Source organism: Littorina saxatilis, linkage group LG4, assembly GCF_037325665.1.
Source record: "Littorina saxatilis isolate snail1 linkage group LG4, US_GU_Lsax_2.0, whole genome shotgun sequence".
NCBI lineage: Eukaryota > Metazoa > Mollusca > Gastropoda > Littorinimorpha > Littorinidae > Littorina > Littorina saxatilis.
Window position 1 is genome coordinate 11,714,325 of NC_090248.1, and position 17,169 is coordinate 11,731,493.

The 17,169-nt window shown below is 44.5% G+C and overlaps 1 protein-coding gene across 1 annotated transcript in view; it reads left to right on the forward strand.

Annotated features, from left to right (window-relative positions):
- The window catches only part of LOC138963960 (ectopic P granules protein 5 homolog), a 79,127-nt gene that overhangs the window by 36,062 nt on the left and 25,896 nt on the right, over nucleotides 1-17,169 (forward strand). The window contains exons 22-30 of the mRNA XM_070335819.1: nucleotides 743-970; nucleotides 1,640-1,806; nucleotides 2,843-3,027; nucleotides 4,461-4,554; nucleotides 12,217-12,340; nucleotides 12,891-13,044; nucleotides 14,757-14,928; nucleotides 15,218-15,386; nucleotides 16,845-16,987. Coding sequence (XP_070191920.1) covers nucleotides 743-970; nucleotides 1,640-1,806; nucleotides 2,843-3,027; nucleotides 4,461-4,554; nucleotides 12,217-12,340; nucleotides 12,891-13,044; nucleotides 14,757-14,928; nucleotides 15,218-15,386; nucleotides 16,845-16,987 — 1,436 coding nt within the window. The remainder of the gene's footprint in view (nucleotides 1-742; nucleotides 971-1,639; nucleotides 1,807-2,842; nucleotides 3,028-4,460; nucleotides 4,555-12,216; nucleotides 12,341-12,890; nucleotides 13,045-14,756; nucleotides 14,929-15,217; nucleotides 15,387-16,844; nucleotides 16,988-17,169) is intronic.

Here is a 17,169-nt window from a genome sequence, read left to right on the forward strand (position 1 = left end):
TTTTGGTCCTGGAAATGTCCTTGAAAACTCATTGAATTGTATCAGCTCTGCCCTGCAGGAACCCTGAAGGTCTACAAATTAAATATATAAAAATTATGATCAAAATTAAATTTCCGAAATCGATTTAAAAACAATTTCATCTTATTCCTTGTGGGTTCCTGATTCCAAAAACATATAGATATGATATGTTTGGATTAAAAACACGCTCACAAAGTTAAAACGAAGAGAGAAAAGCGTGCTATGCAGCACAGCGAAACCACTACCGCGCTGAACAGGCTCGTCAGTTTCACTCCGTTTTGCACAAGCGGCGGACTACGGTCATGGTGAAAAAATGCAGTGCGTTCAGTTTCATTCTGTGAGTTCCACAACTTGACTAAATGTAGTAATTTTGCCTTACGCGACTTGTTAGTATGTTTTGTTTGTCTTTCTTTGTTTTATTTATATGTATACGCAACGGAATATCCTCTTTACAAAAGAATAAGCAAAGATCTACTTCTGCTGTAATTGTGTTGAAAGTGGGATGGAAAATGTTGGGTAAAAGTCTGTTTCCTCAGCCGTTAAAGATAAAGGGAAAGCACGAGAAAGAAACGTAGAAAACTGCAGGAATACAGGATGGTAAGACCACTCATAAATAGTAAAAAAATTCGAAGCAACAAAATGAAAATAAAGAAATTTAAAAAATGGAGACAGGTAAACTGTAGATGCTGACATAAGAACACAGCCACTGCTCTTTCTTTCACAGCAACTTCAGACAGAGAGCAAGTCAAAAGGAGGATTCCTCACCTGGGTGGGAGGAGGACCGTCTGCGGCTCTGTCGTTAATGGAACGAGGGTCGATGCCAGAGTTTGGATGGCTGGCCACCCAGATTCTCAACATGGAAGACACCAACGATCAGGCTGCTGGGGTCTGGCCATCTCTGCAGCATGAACTGTTGTCCAATGCCAGTGTGTCTGTGGAAGGAGCCTTGAAGGTTTGTAGCATTTGTCTTTGTGCTTACATGGTGGGATTGCTTTGGATGAGGTGAAATGGAGAGGGGAGGTTAAGGGGGGGGGGGGGGGGTGATTGTCACAGAGAGGAAGAGAAAGAGAGACAGTGTGAGAAATGCTTTGTGAGTTTTTATAATTTACAAACTAATATTTTTATAGAAAATTTGAAAACTGTACTTTCTCGGTTGCGAGTTACTTAATACTAGAGTTCTCTGTAATTGTAGCTTATGCACATGGTTGCTGACAACTTTTGAAAACCGTGTCTCCATCTGGTGCATACCTTTCCTTGAAGCAAAGACCAATTTTCATGGGTGCATGTGGCTTTACCTGAAGCTGCTGTTTGATGAGTTAAGGTCCAAACCAGATTAATGATCATCACATGATATTGATTGATATAATTTGTTTCCAGCGTAGTTTCCATACCGCACATGGATATGCAGCCATGAACTTTACACCAATGTGTGGCTATGTCTGAAGCAGCAATTCCAGAAATTGAATGAGTAGTGTGATGGCAGAGTCAGTGTGCTTAGAAGAAACAAAATCTGAACCAGAGTTATAATCAGTCCGTTGTGTTGGTGGTGCACAAAAATCTTCCAGCGGAATGTTCATACCTAATCTATGAGTTTTACACCAACTAAACTTGTTACTTGCAGGTGGTGTTGTCTCGCCTGAAGCCAGAATACTCCCGCACTGCGGCACGGCTGAGCATCTACCGCTGGGCCCAACAAGCTCTGGACATGCCTGTCGACCACCCCATGATGCCCGTGGTGTGGCAGCGGTTCTTCTCTCTCTACCTCGGGCGATGCTCCCAGCAAGCACAGTCAGTTTACACTTGTTTGACCTTGTGAATGTTACGTTTGATTGCCGATTGCAGTGCCCTGTCATTTTGGGTAGAAATTGTGAAAAGAAGGATGTATGATATTTTGTAATGTTTACAACATTCAAGGGATCTTTTGTGACTTTTTGACAAAGTAAGATCGAACTAAGACAAAGGGTGGTAAGAAGAAAAGAAAAGTGAGAGCTACTGTTCTAAGAAAAGGGAATGACTTTGATGTCCCATAGTGATTTTGTTGAAGATGAAATAAATGGTATTAAAATCTGTTTACTGGTCAAAACTTGGCTGAATGTGTAGATTTTTGGGATTTTTTTCAGAACAAAGCAGAGCAGGCAAAGGTAGCCAACACTTGTTGTTTGTGTGTTTGTGTGTTTGTGCGGTTGCATGTGTGTGTCTATTGTCTGTGGTTATTTTAGAAACAAATCACCACGTTCCATCCTGTTAGGAAACGCTACCGTTGCTGAGCTTTGGTTCAGTTTTGTGTGTTGCATGTAGTTGACTTATTTGTACTTTGTGGGAAAGTACAGATATTATATTTTGTAAACACAATATTTATGCTTGGACGAGAATGCAGGTGAACTTTCTAGTCCTGTCAAAACAAGTTGTTTACCACGCTGTTTGTAGTGTGAGTTCGTGGCGTTCATTCGGATTAAGTGCGTCGGCGCTTTTGATGCACGTCACAGAGAACGTCACTGTTCTAGTCCATAGACGGTTCGTATATAATGTAGTTGTATCATGTTCGGTCTGGAATATTCTCGAGATTGAGTATTTACTATATATGCCAGCGCGATTTGAATGTTAAAAAGCTTCTTTTTGAGTTCTGCTACGATGTGCAGTTGTATGTATTGAATGCTGAATAAATCCTCGAACTCAATTTGACGAGTTGTTTTCTGCTGCTGCGAAGACGGGCGACGTAGAATAAAAGAACACAACTATACGGCATTTGAGAACTTGTGGCAATCTCAAGTGTCGTGTAACACATCCAACACTCAAAAATATCCTTTGACTCCTTCCCACATAGAATGCCAGCGCGGGCCAGTGTGGGCGAGCGGTTCTTCCAGACCATGTCCATGTCCTCCATGCTGAAGCGCATGAAGAAGAAGCTGGGAGAACTCACCGAGTTCCACCTCAAGTACGACCCTCAGGCAAACACTGACAAGAAGGACAGGAAGGACAGTCCTTCCAGACACCCAAGCAATTCTTCCCGTAAGTATTTTTTTTACATTCAGTCAAGTTTTGTCTAAATGTTTTAACATAGTCTGGGAATCGAGACGTGGGTGGTGGCGTATGCATGTGTGTGTGTGTGTGTGTGTATGTGTGTGTGTGTTGAGCGATTCAGAGAAAACTAAAACTATACATGAGAGTTCCTGAGGATGGTATCCCCAGACGTTTTTTACTTTGATGACGTCATATCCGGCTTTTTGTAAAAGTTCAGGCGGCACTTTTGGTCAAGCAATCTTCGACGTAACCTGGACTATGGGATTGCATTTCAGCTTGAATTAGCCTAAAAATTAATTCATTCATTTGGTCATTAAAAATCAGAAAATTCTAATTGAAATTACAATTTCAGTAATCGATTAAAATGATTTCATCTTATTCTTTTTATTTTCTTGATTCCAAAAACATATAGATATATTATGTTTGGATTAAAAACAAGCTCAGAAAGTTGAAAAGAATAGAGAAAAGCGCACTTTCCTGTGAAGCACTATACACTACTGCGCGCTACTGGCTTGTCACTTTTAGTGTGCAAACGTGTCACCGCGGCCGCGGGGTATGTAATCGACAACCCTATTGAGCATTGTCTCAGTGAAAAATGGGGTGCATTCAATTTCAGTCACTGAGAGTTGGACACCTTCGACAGATTGACGAAATGTAGTAATTTCGCCTCGCGCGACTTGTTTCTTTTTGTTAGGAGTGTACCTTGTAGGGTGGAGGGGTGTCGTTCTGTAGAGGTTGGTGTGAAGTGACAATGGTTTTCTTAGGTTTTTGATGTGATTGAAAGCCTTTTTTTTTTTTTTTTTTTTTTTTTGTCTTGTGAGTCTGTTTTTGAGTCACTTGAGAAAAAGTGACTCTATGTAATCGGTCAGTGTTAGTCTGTCCGGCCGGCCGTCCGGCCGTCCGTAGACACCACCTTAACGTTGGACTTTTCTCGGAAACTATCAAAGCGATCGGGCTCATATTTTGTTTAGTCGTGACCTCCAATGACCTCTACACTTTAACGATGGTTTCGTTGACCTTTGACCTTTTTCAAGGTCACAGGTCAGCGTCAAAGGAAAAATTAGACATTTTATATTTTGACAAAGTTCATCGGATGTGATTGAAACTTTGTAGGATTATTCTTTACATCAAAGTATTTACATCTGTAGCCTTTTACGAACGTTATCAGAAAAACAAGGGAGATAACTAGCCTTTTCTGTTTGGCAACACACAACTTAACGTTGGGCTTTTCTCGGAAACTATAAAAGTGACCGGGCTCAAATTTTATGTGAACGTGACTCATTGTGTTGTGAATAGCAATTTCTTCCTGTCCATCTGATGCCTCATATAATATTCAGAACTGCGAAAGTGACTCGATCGAGCGTTTGCTCTTCTTGTTAATTCTGTGTTTATGTATCTTGTTTGTATTTTCATGACACCAGGCGGTTCAGAGTCAGAGTCTCCCTTGCCCAGCCCAGTGTCAGAGGAAAGTCCACAGTACTTCAGCTCCAAGGATTTCCACACACAGCTTGCAAAGTCAGTTTCAAGATTGTTTTGTGCGTCAACCTAGTCTTTTTCACCGCTAAACCTAGTCTTCTTCACCGCAAGCAGTCATATAGAAATGCTCTTACCTTGCTAAAATTACCCGCCAAAACTTTTCAGTCTTGTCACAAAGAATCTTTGGAACTAGTGGCACACTAGCAAGTACACAGCAGATTAAACAGTACAGTAGTACCTGCCATATCCGGTCACCCATTAGTCATTGCAAAGGTGACCGCAAATATCAGGTGGCCGTTCATTACAGGCCCCCTCCTCCTCCAAAAAAAACCCAAAAACACGATCAAGTTTTCATGAAGAAAAGAAAGCGATCATCCACGAGCCGCCGATTCATTGTCTCTGTTAGTTTTGCTTTCGTTTATACATCTTAATTATTTGCGTGTTTAACTCGATCGTCCTGGCTAAGCTATTGTTTCGTATGTTTCTATGTGTGTTGTTTGGATTATTATATATGTATTTGAGTGTCAGATAAACAAGTGTTTCAAACTCACATCAGCTGTGATCGATCCGGAAGTGACTGCCGTAAATGTACATGTATGCGCATGTCTGTATTTACAGTTTGCGCATGCGTAAGTATTCATGTCGTCTGCTCGTGCTGTGCCGTCTGTGCACACAACACACACACACACACCACAGGCGCTCGCCCGCGAAAGTGACAAGTGGCCGTTAAGTGGCCGCTCCTGTCGAGTAAGAGGGGCAACTTAGGGCAAAAATCAGTGACCGTTGACCGCGTCAGACAGGTTAACGGCCATTAAGAGTCAATTATAGAAGGAAAACTCATTAGTCATGGGAAAGCTGGCCGCTCCGGGTAGGTTCACGCCCACGAAAGGGCCGGAAATGGAAGGGACTACTGTACATATTAATACCTTTGATTTCATGTTTGGTACAAGTTCCCTGGCTCACTGCCATGGTGTCAGTGGGTATAGAACAAACGGTGGGTAAAGTTACATTTTTGGAGACCCCCCGCGGGTTAGGGGGGAGTCCCATATTGGTTGGGACGAGAAAGAATTTACCAGATGCTCCCCAGCATGTCGTAAAAGGCGACTAATGGATTCTGTGTCTCCTTTTACCCTTGTTAAGTGTTTCTTGTATAGAATATAGTCCATTTTTGTAAAGATTTTAGTCAAGCAGTATGTAAGAAATGTTGGGTCCTTCGTGCTGGAAACTTGCATTCTCCCAGTAAGGTCATATATTGTACTACGTTGCAAGCCCCTGGAGCAAATTTTTGATTAAATAACATATTCTTACTACAACTCACATAAATAGCATTAACTTCAGTTTGATGCGTAAGACATTGAAGTACTAACCCTGGAAACAGGGGGAGGTAACCCCCAAATCAAAACAAAACCTTGACAACAAGGCCCTGGTAGTTACCTCCCCTCACCGGTAGCCCGCGCATGCGCGGCACATATCACCGGCAAACTCATTCCCTTCTTCAACACCGTGCTGTACAGACGTGTTGGTACTTGCTAGGCTTTTCAGCCTTGGGTCTCCTGTGAGGACGACCTTTTGACCCTGGTTCATCTTGCTAAGCTGTTGGTGAGATCTTTCTTGTTTACAACGTTTGTTTATTGTAACTGTTCACTTGTGAAAATGTCTTTCTCCGTTTTCACGGAGTTTGTTTTGGTTTTCACTTGGGCGGGAGAGAGCTGTTGCTCACAGACATGTTTTGTCTCTCCCGCTGAGCAGTTATTTTGTTGTTCAAGCCTAGTCTAGTGACTTTTCTGTAAAGTTTTCTTGTTATAGCTTGTGCCGCCATTTGCATTTGTTGGTAAATGGCGTTGTACTTTGTGCTCCGTCTTACGGAGTCGTACTGTTTACACGGACTTTACTGTAGTGCTGCCAGGCAGGTGACTTTCGTTTTCCCGCCGAGCAGTTATTTTGTTGTTCAAGCTTAGTCTAGTGACTTATCTGTACGTTTTCCTGTTATAGCTTGTGCCGCCATTTGCTTTTTTTTCGTAAATGGTGTTGTACTTCGTGCTCCGTCTTACGGAGTTGTACTTTTAACACGGCGACTATTACTGTAGTGCTGCCAGGCAGGCGACTTTCGTTTCCCTGCTGAGCAGTGTGTTCTTTTGTTTAGTTTAAGTCTAGTGACTTACTCCTTACAGGCTTGGTTGAGCTTGCGCCGCCTTTGTTCGTGATTATGTTAAAGCTTGTTCTCCGTTCACGGAGTTGTAGTTTCAACATGGCGGTCTTTAGCGATAGCTCTGTCGGACAGGTGACATTGTTACCTGCTGGGCAGTTCGTTCTGTCTTGTAAGCTTAGGTTTTATGACTTATCTTTTACAGATTATTTTTGTCTTTACCTGTACCGACTTTGCGCGTACTACTTGTCTCCGTCGTCACGGAGTTCTAGTCGTCATCTTGGCGGACTTGAGTTGCGACGTGCAGGGCAGGGACTTTGTTACCTGTCGAGCAGTCCGTCTGTTCTTTGCTTTAGCCGGTGTGATTTCCGTATGGATCATCTTTAGCTGGCTAATTTTATTACACTCTTTTTGGCGTTTATCTGGTCGAGTTTTTTGCGACCAGGTTAGCATAGAATCGTTATGGGTCGTTCGACCCTCTTGTTGTGTTATTGCCTACTTTGCTTTGGTCAGTAGGTCAGGGAAGGTTTGGTGTGCCGTCTTCGCGGCGTTCCGCCTGGTGTCGGCGACTCTGCTGTCACTGGCTGGGTTTACGCAGTCAGCTGCCGTGTTCTCTGTTGATGTGGCTTTCCCTCATCCGTTGGTTCTGCCGACGAGGTACGTATTGGTGAAAGTTGGGGGCACTCATCACACGAGCGTGTTGTTTGTCTCGACGGTGTCCCACCCATGGCGCTGGTGCAGATACGTCTGGCTCCTCGTACATGGGTTCTACTGCTTAGGCAAAAGGGATTTCCGGCCACAGGATTCCTCTCGAGGGGTCGTGGCACTTTCACATTGTTACCATCGACTTCCGGTTCACAGCCTACGGGGGTTCCGGTCGTTGGTGGTAACGGCAATCCGTTTCCTGCCTACGCTTCCGCTCAGGCGGTTGCGGACGGTGGGGGACAGGTTGGGTCAGCTTCCGGGTAAAGCACAGGTGTGTTCCGGTCGCCTTCCCTTCCGGATTGCCAGCTACCGCTGGTTCCGGTCCGCCGGTTCCGGGGTAGAATTTTGGAAGTTGGGGGCACTCATCACACGAGCGTGTTGTTTGTCTCGACGGTGTCCCACCCATGGCGCTGGTGCAGATACGTCTGGCTCCTCGTACATGGGTTCTACTGCTTAGGCAAAGGGATTTCCGGCCACAGGATTCCTTTCGAGGGGTCGTGGCACTTTCACATTGTTACCATCGACTTCCGGTTCGCAGCCTACGGGGGTTCCGGTCGTTGGTGGTAACGGCAATCCGTTTCCTGCCTACGCTTCCGCTCAGGCGGTTGCGTACGGTGGGGGTACAGGATGGGTCAGCTTTCGGGCAAGCACAGGTGTGTTTCCGGTCGCCTTCCCTTCCGGATTGCCAACTACCTCTGGTTCCGGTCACTGGTTCCGGGCAATGGTAGCAGCTCGGCTTTGCCGGTCCTCCTTGGTGTGGTTACACAGGGTTCCGGTACGGCGAGTTCATCAGTTCCGTTGCCGGGCAATGATGGTTCCGGTCATGATCGGGCTTCATCGGACATCTTTGTTGATGATGTGGATGTTGACGAGGATTGTGATGACTCTTCCGAGGCGGAACACAACTTTCGAGTTGAGGAGGTTCTTGCGCGCGCTGTTTGCCGCCGCTGAGGTTACCTCTTGATACTTTGCAGAAGGGGTGACAACTTCGTCTCTCGTTTAGCGGCACCACTTTTCGCATTTGGCGATTTCCTGGGTGACAATGAGACTAGCGTTCACTTCCGGTTTCGGGAGTCGCCCTCTGTAGCCTATGAGATGGCTAAGGTGTTGAGTTCCGGTGCTGTTAGCATCGTTCCTCTGTTCACTGCTCATGGGGATGCGTCGGAGTCTGTTCAGCTATGGCTGGCTTCTCCGAGCAATTGTTCTCGCACGTTGTCTATCATGCTTTGTACCAAAGCTGAACGGGAAGCCCAATCATTCTTTTGATTCTTTGCACTTCCGAGTTCCCCGCTTCAGGTCACTCCTGTGTTGGGGGACAATCATTTACGGCTTCGGCCAACGATGGTTCTGGGAACAAGGACTCTTTGCCAAGTAGGCTTCCAATGTCAACCCTTTGGGTTTCAGGTTGTTGGTGGTTTTGGTATCCCGTCTCTCACTTCTGTTTCGGAGTGAAGGACTGTACGCTTTAGCATCAGCCCACACTGTCAAGGTGTTGCGGGTGTTTTGTACTAGGGATTTTGCCTATTTCTGGTTCGTTTTTTGACGTTCCAGGTAATCGTAGCACTTTGTTCTTGCCTGTCCGTAACTTCTGATGTCGACCCTTTGGGGTCCAGGTTGTTGGGAGCAGTGATCCCATGTATCTTACTTCCTGTTCTGCTGCGGCCGTTTAGGATGGTAAGGTTTTGTACGTGATGGCATCTATGTTTACGGCTTGCGTAGGTCCTCGTGGCTGACTTTTAGCCTTTCAGCGGGTCAGACGCGTTCTGGGTTTTCGGCCATATTCAGGGTGTTTCTTGATTGGCGGCGAAATTTATTCTGGATTTTTCTTAAGGATGCTCCTTTGTTCATGACACTCAAGGCTTCGGCCATTGTTTAGGATCTTTCTGGTCTTTTCCTGCTGCTCTCAGGATGACTGCGAATCGGATCAGCTTTCTGATTACGTTAGATTCTGTTTACAGACTTTCTTTCGAGTATGAGAAGGTCATTCACGACAGCTGTCGGTTTTTGAGCGTTCATCGTTTTTGTCCCTTGAGGAGGTTGTTCGGACTTTCTTTTGACTTCCTCTGTTTTGACAAGAAGTGTCTGAAGTCAGTTTGGGGGCAACATGACGGCCGGTTTCGGCGACTTTGTCTTACCTACGGGTAGCGACGGTCCAGTTCATAGTCGTAGTCATTCTTTGGTGCTTTCTGCCACGACCCGCGAAGTTATGAGTGCTTGTCTTTGCTAGACTCGGACTCTTAACGCAGGAAGTTTTACTGCGTCTTTCGCTCGGTCTTGTTTGGGTAGTTACTCAAGCAGGTCATGCACCAGCATTAGCCTACTTTTGGCTAGCCGTTTGGATCATGTTGGGTTCACAACTTGGTTCATTAGAGGGTGAGTGTTCTGGTAGTTTGGGTACTTCAGGAACACGTATGCTCGTTCTTGAGATTTTCTCATCGATGAGGGCTTGATATCTTTTTCTCGGGTATCACTTGTTTTCGGAAGGAGATCGGTCACGAACTGACGTCATCTCCTAGGCCTGGCGGGCTTCACGCCCTCCCAGGGTGTAACATAGCGACATTATGTTCCATGTTCGGCACTTCAGCAAGCTCCCACTTTATGCTTGCTTCCTTTCTTGTCGATTAATTTCATAGCTTCTTGCTAGTGAGAATTGAGTTAGGCTTTTGCCGTTTTCGATTAGGGTCGCTTTGATTTAGATGAGCAGTCTCGGTTCATCTCTTGATGAGAGGTTGCATTCTCGCCGACCTGCAAATTGTTGCCTTTGTTTTCGGCTTTTAGTCATTCGACTCTTTTGTGGGAGAGTCTAGTAACGTCACATGTTTTCCGACATTTGTCTTGCTCGATCCTTCGAACAAGGGGCAAGTTATTGTCTCTGGTTCATTGAGAACATTTAGCGTTTCCTCTTGGACTATGGTGCTGTGGTTTACTCAAGCCATAATCTTTTAGTGCTTCACGCCGTGGAGGGTGTTTCACTTGTGGTCATTTGGAACTCCTTGTTCTCTTCTAGGGGAGACGCAAAGGTTCGTTTTTTATTACTCGCTCGCCTCGGAGGACTTATCTGGTTGTCTTCCGATCTTGCACGGCTCTCTTTTGAGTTAAGAGCTTTCTTTCTGGTCTAGCTGTTTGTAAGAGATTGTTCTCTCTTTTCGTCAGTCACGACCAAGACAGCGTATTTTAGGCCTTTTCACCTAGCTTAGGTCTCAACAGGCGTTACGTAAAAGGGGTTATTTATTTAAGTTGATCTTTTCTGGTGGTTTCTTTTGCAATCATTAACTTTCTATGAGTGCAAATAAAGGGGGGGGGGGCAGTCAGCCCTTCCTCCAGCACCTGCATTAGTGCAAGCTCTAGATTCTGGGCTTCAGTTTTAGCATTCTCCAGTTCAGGAGGATGTTAAGACTTTCCACGAACTGTTGTTATCGTAGGAAGTCTATTTTTCGTTATTCTGGAGGAACGTCGTCAGGTTTTGACAAGACTTTTCTCTTTCTACGCCCTGCGTGGTAAGGGCCCTGCGCCCAAGCTTTTGTCTTTTGAAAATTAATTCCAACTGGGGATTTCTTTTTGTTTTTAAGCTCTTTTATAAGAGCCATAGATTTTGAGACATGCTAGCCTTTCTTTATAGGAAGGCTCTCAGACTCCTTTTTTGTCGGTGTTCACTTCTCCTTAAGGGGGTAGCGTTTTACATACTTCTGGGTCTCGCTCAAGGTATTGAGTATTTGACATACTTGTCTTGTATGGCTCCTTTTGGTTCTTGCGTTTAGACGGATAGAATCAAATTATTGCTAGGCAGCCCTGACTAGATGGGCTTTTACACTCATTAACAGGCTTATGAGTGCGGCAGTCAAATGGGGGGGGAGCTTTCTTTCTTCCTCTGCGTTGTCTAGAATTCATGGGGCCTGAGCTTGGACCCTTTATCCGGTGGTTCTGCTGCCAGACAATTCTCGTATGGCACCTCAGTGGTGTTTGGACGTCATGTTAAGACGTCTTTCTTTACTACTTTTGTGCGTGTTTTAGTACCCACTGCAATGGTAGTAGTTGCTTACCAGTTATGGTTGAAGCAGGCCGGTTTCTTATCATGTTAGGTGAGTTTCCCGCCACCTTATGTAGCAATCTGCTATTTATGTGAGTTGTAGTAAGAATATGTTATTTAATCGAAAATTTCTTAATAAATTTTCATTTAATTAATATACTTACCAACTCACATAGTAAATGCCCTCCCATCCTACCCCGCGATCGTTTTTTTGTTAATGGTTGAAGGTGGTGTTACATTGGGAATGAGTTTGCCGGTGATATGTGCCGCGCATGCGCGGGCTACCGGTGAGGGGAGGTAACTACCAGGGCCTTGTTGTCAAGGTTTTGTTTTGATTTGGGGGTTACCTCCCCCTGTTTCCAGGGTTAGTACTTCAATGTCTTACGCATCAAACTGAAGTTAATGCTATTTATGTGAGTTGGTAAGTATATTAATTAAATGAAAATTTATTAAGAAATTTTCGATTAGTGCTTTTGTGAACAAGAAACAATTGACAAGTGGCTCTATCCCATCTCCCCCCTTCCCCCGTCGCGATATAACCTTCGTGGTTAAACACCAAATAAACAAAGAAACAAACATTTTTGGAGGCTGTTTGTACCCCCATAGGGTTAACAACAGCAGAAAGAAATGCCAAGCTGCTGAGACATTCTGAAGACAAAATAGAAGGACTAGAGTGGCAAATGTTTTGAACAAATGGTTTGCACCTGACAGAGATAATGTCTAAAGAAAAGAGAGTAAAGGCAGTTTGGTTCCTGAAATGATTTCTTTCAGAGATATTGCTGTATATATATATTGATACAAGTGTATTCCTTGCTTCTACCAGACTGTACCAGACCCTGGCACTGTGGTTGGAGGAACCGAGGCTTCATGGGGCTGACCTGTACCTGCCGGCTTTACCGCCGCAGTATGAAGCAGCGCGCCTCCTGCACGTCTTTACACCTGGAAATGTGAGACTTTGCTTGTTTCAGTTTGTCAACAAAGTGAAAGAAACCTAACACACGCAGGCTTGCATGCAAACACATAGACACAGACACACAGGCAGACATTTTAAACACATACATACATGAACTGTCACATGCCAACGCACACACATACACACATACAAACACACACATACATAGAGCACTGATGAGTTGAATGTAGAAAAATGTTCACAGTACTCAAGAAAATGTGAAGGTATTAATTGATATGCCTGAGACAAAACACAAAACTTTCCTAATGAAAAGAAAATTTTGGTCATCAAGTAAAAAAGCTTTTGGATTTATCAGTGGCTTGCGTGAAAAAAGATAAGAACCAAACTTTTCATATATCAGTTGCACTTGCTTTTACTGACATGGCGAAAGAATTGTTAATATATTTGTGGAGGTAGAGGAAGTAGGTGGTGAGGATGTAGCAGGGGATCAACACATTGGTCTAATACCTACTTCTGTTTTTAGTTCTCACGTTTCCTTTGCATTCACAGCTTACCAAGTCCTTTGCATCCTACCTATGTTACAGAGTCCCTGGCTGGAGTTTGTGGACTTTGAGGGAGCGCAGTACCAGATCAGCCTGTTTGCGGCCCAGTGGCGCAAGCTGGTGTCAGGTCGACCGCAGTTCACATCCAACTCTCCTGTACATCGTCGCAATGCACAGCTGCGAGCAGAACGCACAGGTCTGCATTCATGCTTCTATTATCCCAGCGAAGCTGGAGGTATCCCACGAACGCATTTTCATACCGATAATACATGATAAAGAAGGATTCTTTGTGCCCGGCTATGGGCTACAGTTGAAGATGGAAGTTCACCAAAAATTGGGACCATACTAACAAAAATACGGTGGGTGCAATAGGCGCCCCCATTTTTTGAGCAAACGCCACCCAAGGCCGCTTTGGACGGGTAGAAATTCTGTAGTTTCCAAGACTTGGTGTGTGTGGTTGTTCAAGACTATGGATAAAGCTCGCGTAAGAAGATTACGTCACAGTCAAAAGTCTTTGACGTCAATTAATGCATCATGACGTCATGCCTCCCTGTAGTCTTTTTCTCTCGCGCGGTGTGTGTGTGTGTGTGTGTGTGTGTGTTCATTTTGTGCACATGTGTTAGTGTTAGTGTTAGTGTGTGTGTGTGTGTGTGTGTGTGGGTGTGTGTATATATGTGTGTGTGTGTGTGTGTGTGTGTGTGTGTGCGCGTGCATGAGTCTGTACTCATGTGTGTGTGTGTGTGTGTGTGTGTGTGTGTGTGTGTGTGTGTGTGTGTGTGTGTGTGTGTGTGTGTGTGTGTGTGTGTGTAAGAAAGACTGAGAGAGAGGGAGAAAGAGTGTGTGTGTGAATGTGTGTGTGCATGAGTTTGTGTGTATGTTTGTGTGTGTATGAGTGTGTATATGTGTTTGTTTGTAAAGGTGTGTGTGTCCGTCTGTCTATGTGCGTATTTGTTTGTTTGTTTGCTTAACGCCCAGCCGACCACGAAGGGCCATATTTATCAGGGCGGTGCTGCTTTGAGATATAACGTGCGCCACACACAAGGCAGAAGGCGCAGCACAGGCTTCATGTCTCACCCAGTCACATTATTCTGACACCGGACCAACCAATCCTAGCATGCACTAACCCCATAATGCCAGACGCCAGGCGGAGCAGCCACTAGATTGCCAATTTTAAAGTCTTAGGTATGACCCGGCCTGGGTTCTAACCCACGACCTCCCGATCACGGGGCGGACGCCTTACCACTAGGCCAACCGTGTATGTGCGTATGAGTGTGTGTTTTGTGTGTATGAGATTTGTGTGAGTCAATGTGTGTGTGTGTGTGTGTGTGTCCGTGGGCTGTGGGTGTGTGCGTGCGTACATGTGTGTGTGTGGTGTGTGTGTGTGTTTGTGTGGGTGTGTGTCTGTTTGTATGTATGAGAGAAAGAGAGAGAGAAAGAGAGAGAGAGAGAGAGTGGGTGGGTGGGTGTGTGTTTGTGCGTGTGCGTAAGTGTATGTGTGTGTGTATGTGTGTTTGTTTGTAAAGGTGTGTATGTCCGTCTGTCTATATGTCCGTATGGGGGTGTGTATGAAGTGTGTGTGAGAGAGTGAGTGAGTGCGTGTGAGTGAGTGTGTACATGTGTAACTTGGGGGGTGTGTGTGTGTGTGTGTGTGTGTGTGTGTGTGTGTGTGTGTTTGAGAGAGAGAGAGAGAGGAGAGGTTTGTCTTTCGCTGGGGTATGCAGTGCCTTGGCGTTGCACATCTACTTAATTTTTTATGATTTAAAAAAAAATTGGATTTGATTGTTTATTATTACCACATATATAAATAATTTTGTGTGCAGTGTCTCACACTGTATCAGGTTAGCTCGGTATCATAAATAGAGTGGAGTGTTTTTAGCGTTTGATGATATTAGTCTTTTTGTGTTTCAGCCACGGAGCGAATCAAGCAGAGACTTCAGCACTACAAGAACCCACAGCCCCCTCCAGCCCTGCAGACTGTGTCGCCCCCTGTGCCTGACATCGCCCCCTCTCTCCTCACTGACAAGATGGCCGCCATACATCTGCTGGACGCCGACCTGTCAGTGCTCACAGAGTTCACCAAGTGAGTATGGCTGTGTAGTGGAATGCTTGCTTGTGATTGGGAAAGGTGGTTAGATTTGTGACGGTTGATCACTCATCTACGAATTACATGTGTTTGGGCTGCAGATGCTTCTCTGCAGTCTCTTTGTATTATTTTTCGTAACCAGTGAGAAAATATGTTCAAATGACACAGTGACGAAATAGATTTTAAATATCCTCTCCTCAGCTTAAATTACTCTTAGGGCTATAACAAAAAAAGAGAAAGAAAAAGAACAGGAAAATAAACAATGTGCTTGGTGTTGCCTTTTCAGATTTTTCTCCACCCGCGCAGCTCAGCACATGGCGATTGATGCTGCTTTTCTTGATCTACTTCCTGGACAGTACAAGAATGTTCCAAAGCAGGTCAAGGTCACAGTGGAATGTCGCAGTCGTGTCAACCCCTTGCACCGCTGTTCCGGTCCCGCTGTTGTTTCTGTCCGGGTGAGACATTGTCATCTCCTTGTCTGTCTTTTGATTTGTTGTGTACAGTCCTTTCCCTTCAAACGTACAGCAGACAATCATGGCTCCCTGCCCAATGGGAGACAGACTATCTTTCCCTTCAAACGTACAGCAGACAATCATGGCTCCCTGCCCAATGGGAGACAGACTATATCTTTCCCTTCAAACGTACAGCAGACAATCATGGCTCCCTGCCCAATGGGAGACAGTCTATCTTTCCCTTCAAACGTACAGCAGACAATCATGGCTCCCTGCCCAATGGGAGACAGTCTATCTTTCCCTTCAAACGTACAGCAGACAATCATGGCTCCCTGCCCAATGGGAGACAGACTATCTTTCCCTTCAAACGTACAGCAGACAATCATGGCTCCCTGCCCAATGGGAGACAGACTATCTTTCCTTGTGTAGGACCTTGTTTTTATGATCGAGTGACAGGTCTGTGTCTGGTTTCTGTATTTTTTTGATAAGGCAGGTTGAAGGCATGCAGAAGGTATGATTAGCACTTTTAGTTGTTGTTGTTGTTGTTGTTTTTTACAATCTTATTGGCAGGTTGTATCTGATGGTAAAAACAGAAATATTTATGAGAAATGACAGGCTAAATTCCTACCATGTTTCAAAAAAAGTTTGTAATACAGTAGAACCCCCAATTGGAACTTACTGAAAACTGTTTTCTCAATTAAATTTAAGTTTTGAGTCAATAATTATTGATAATTTACATCAGGACAAGGGAGGCAACTGTTATTTTTGGTTTTTATGTGTCAGAAATGTTTCAAACATGGTTATTTTCCATCCTGTAGATGAAATTTGTTTAAAATCAAGTTAATTCATGAGAGCGAAAATTCTTGGGAGTAAACAGGCCTGGTTTTTGTATTTAAAAAAAAAAGTTGGTGTGTAAGGGATTGATACCGTGAATACAGTTTCTAGTCATATACATACAGGTTGGCCTTGGAGGGGGTTGACAGGTCTGCATTTAAGACTTAATCCTTTCTAAGACCTTGCTTTTCTAGATGTTCTGTTTGTATTCTCTGTCGATTTATCTCTATTTTAAGACTCCCTCCTTTTTAGAACCTGATTTTCTCAGTTTTTTAGAGGTCATACAAGGGGGGTTCCACTGTACTTGAAACCTTTTAGATATTTCAAGCACCCATTAGGGTAAAGGTATCTAATTCCCACCGATTTTGGGGGTACCTAAATCCGACCGATTTTCCCAGTCACATCAAAGACGATGTGCGCACGTCACCACAACAGAAGGAATTCCATTCATACTCGGGCCAGTCATGAACAGGTTGATGACGCGACTTTACGGACCAATCGTTTTGTCTAGAAAAATCTGATCAGCGGTGACACATCATTCATGAGAGTCAAGTGTCACCGCTGATCAGACTTGACTCTCATGAATGATGTTTTTCTTTAATTCCTACGTTTGTCTGTGTGTGGCAGCTTGAGGAGAGGGAGGTGAACTCAGTGGTGCAGAGGAAGATGGATGAGAACAGAGCGGAGTACAAACAGCTGATGATTGAAGCCGTGCTGCCTCCACCGCAGAACATCTGCATTGCTGCTGTCCATGTAGAGAACGCCATCACGTGAGTTATTGGTGATGATGTGTATGCGTAGGTATATTATCCTTTCAAATCATTAGCAAGACTTAGGCCAAAACAAAGCAAAATAAAACAAAACAAAAAAGATGCAGAAGAAATGAGCATATACAGCAAACGTGTAGCCGAAAGGCAAAGGGCAGCAGAGGTCTTTTTAATTATTTTTTTTA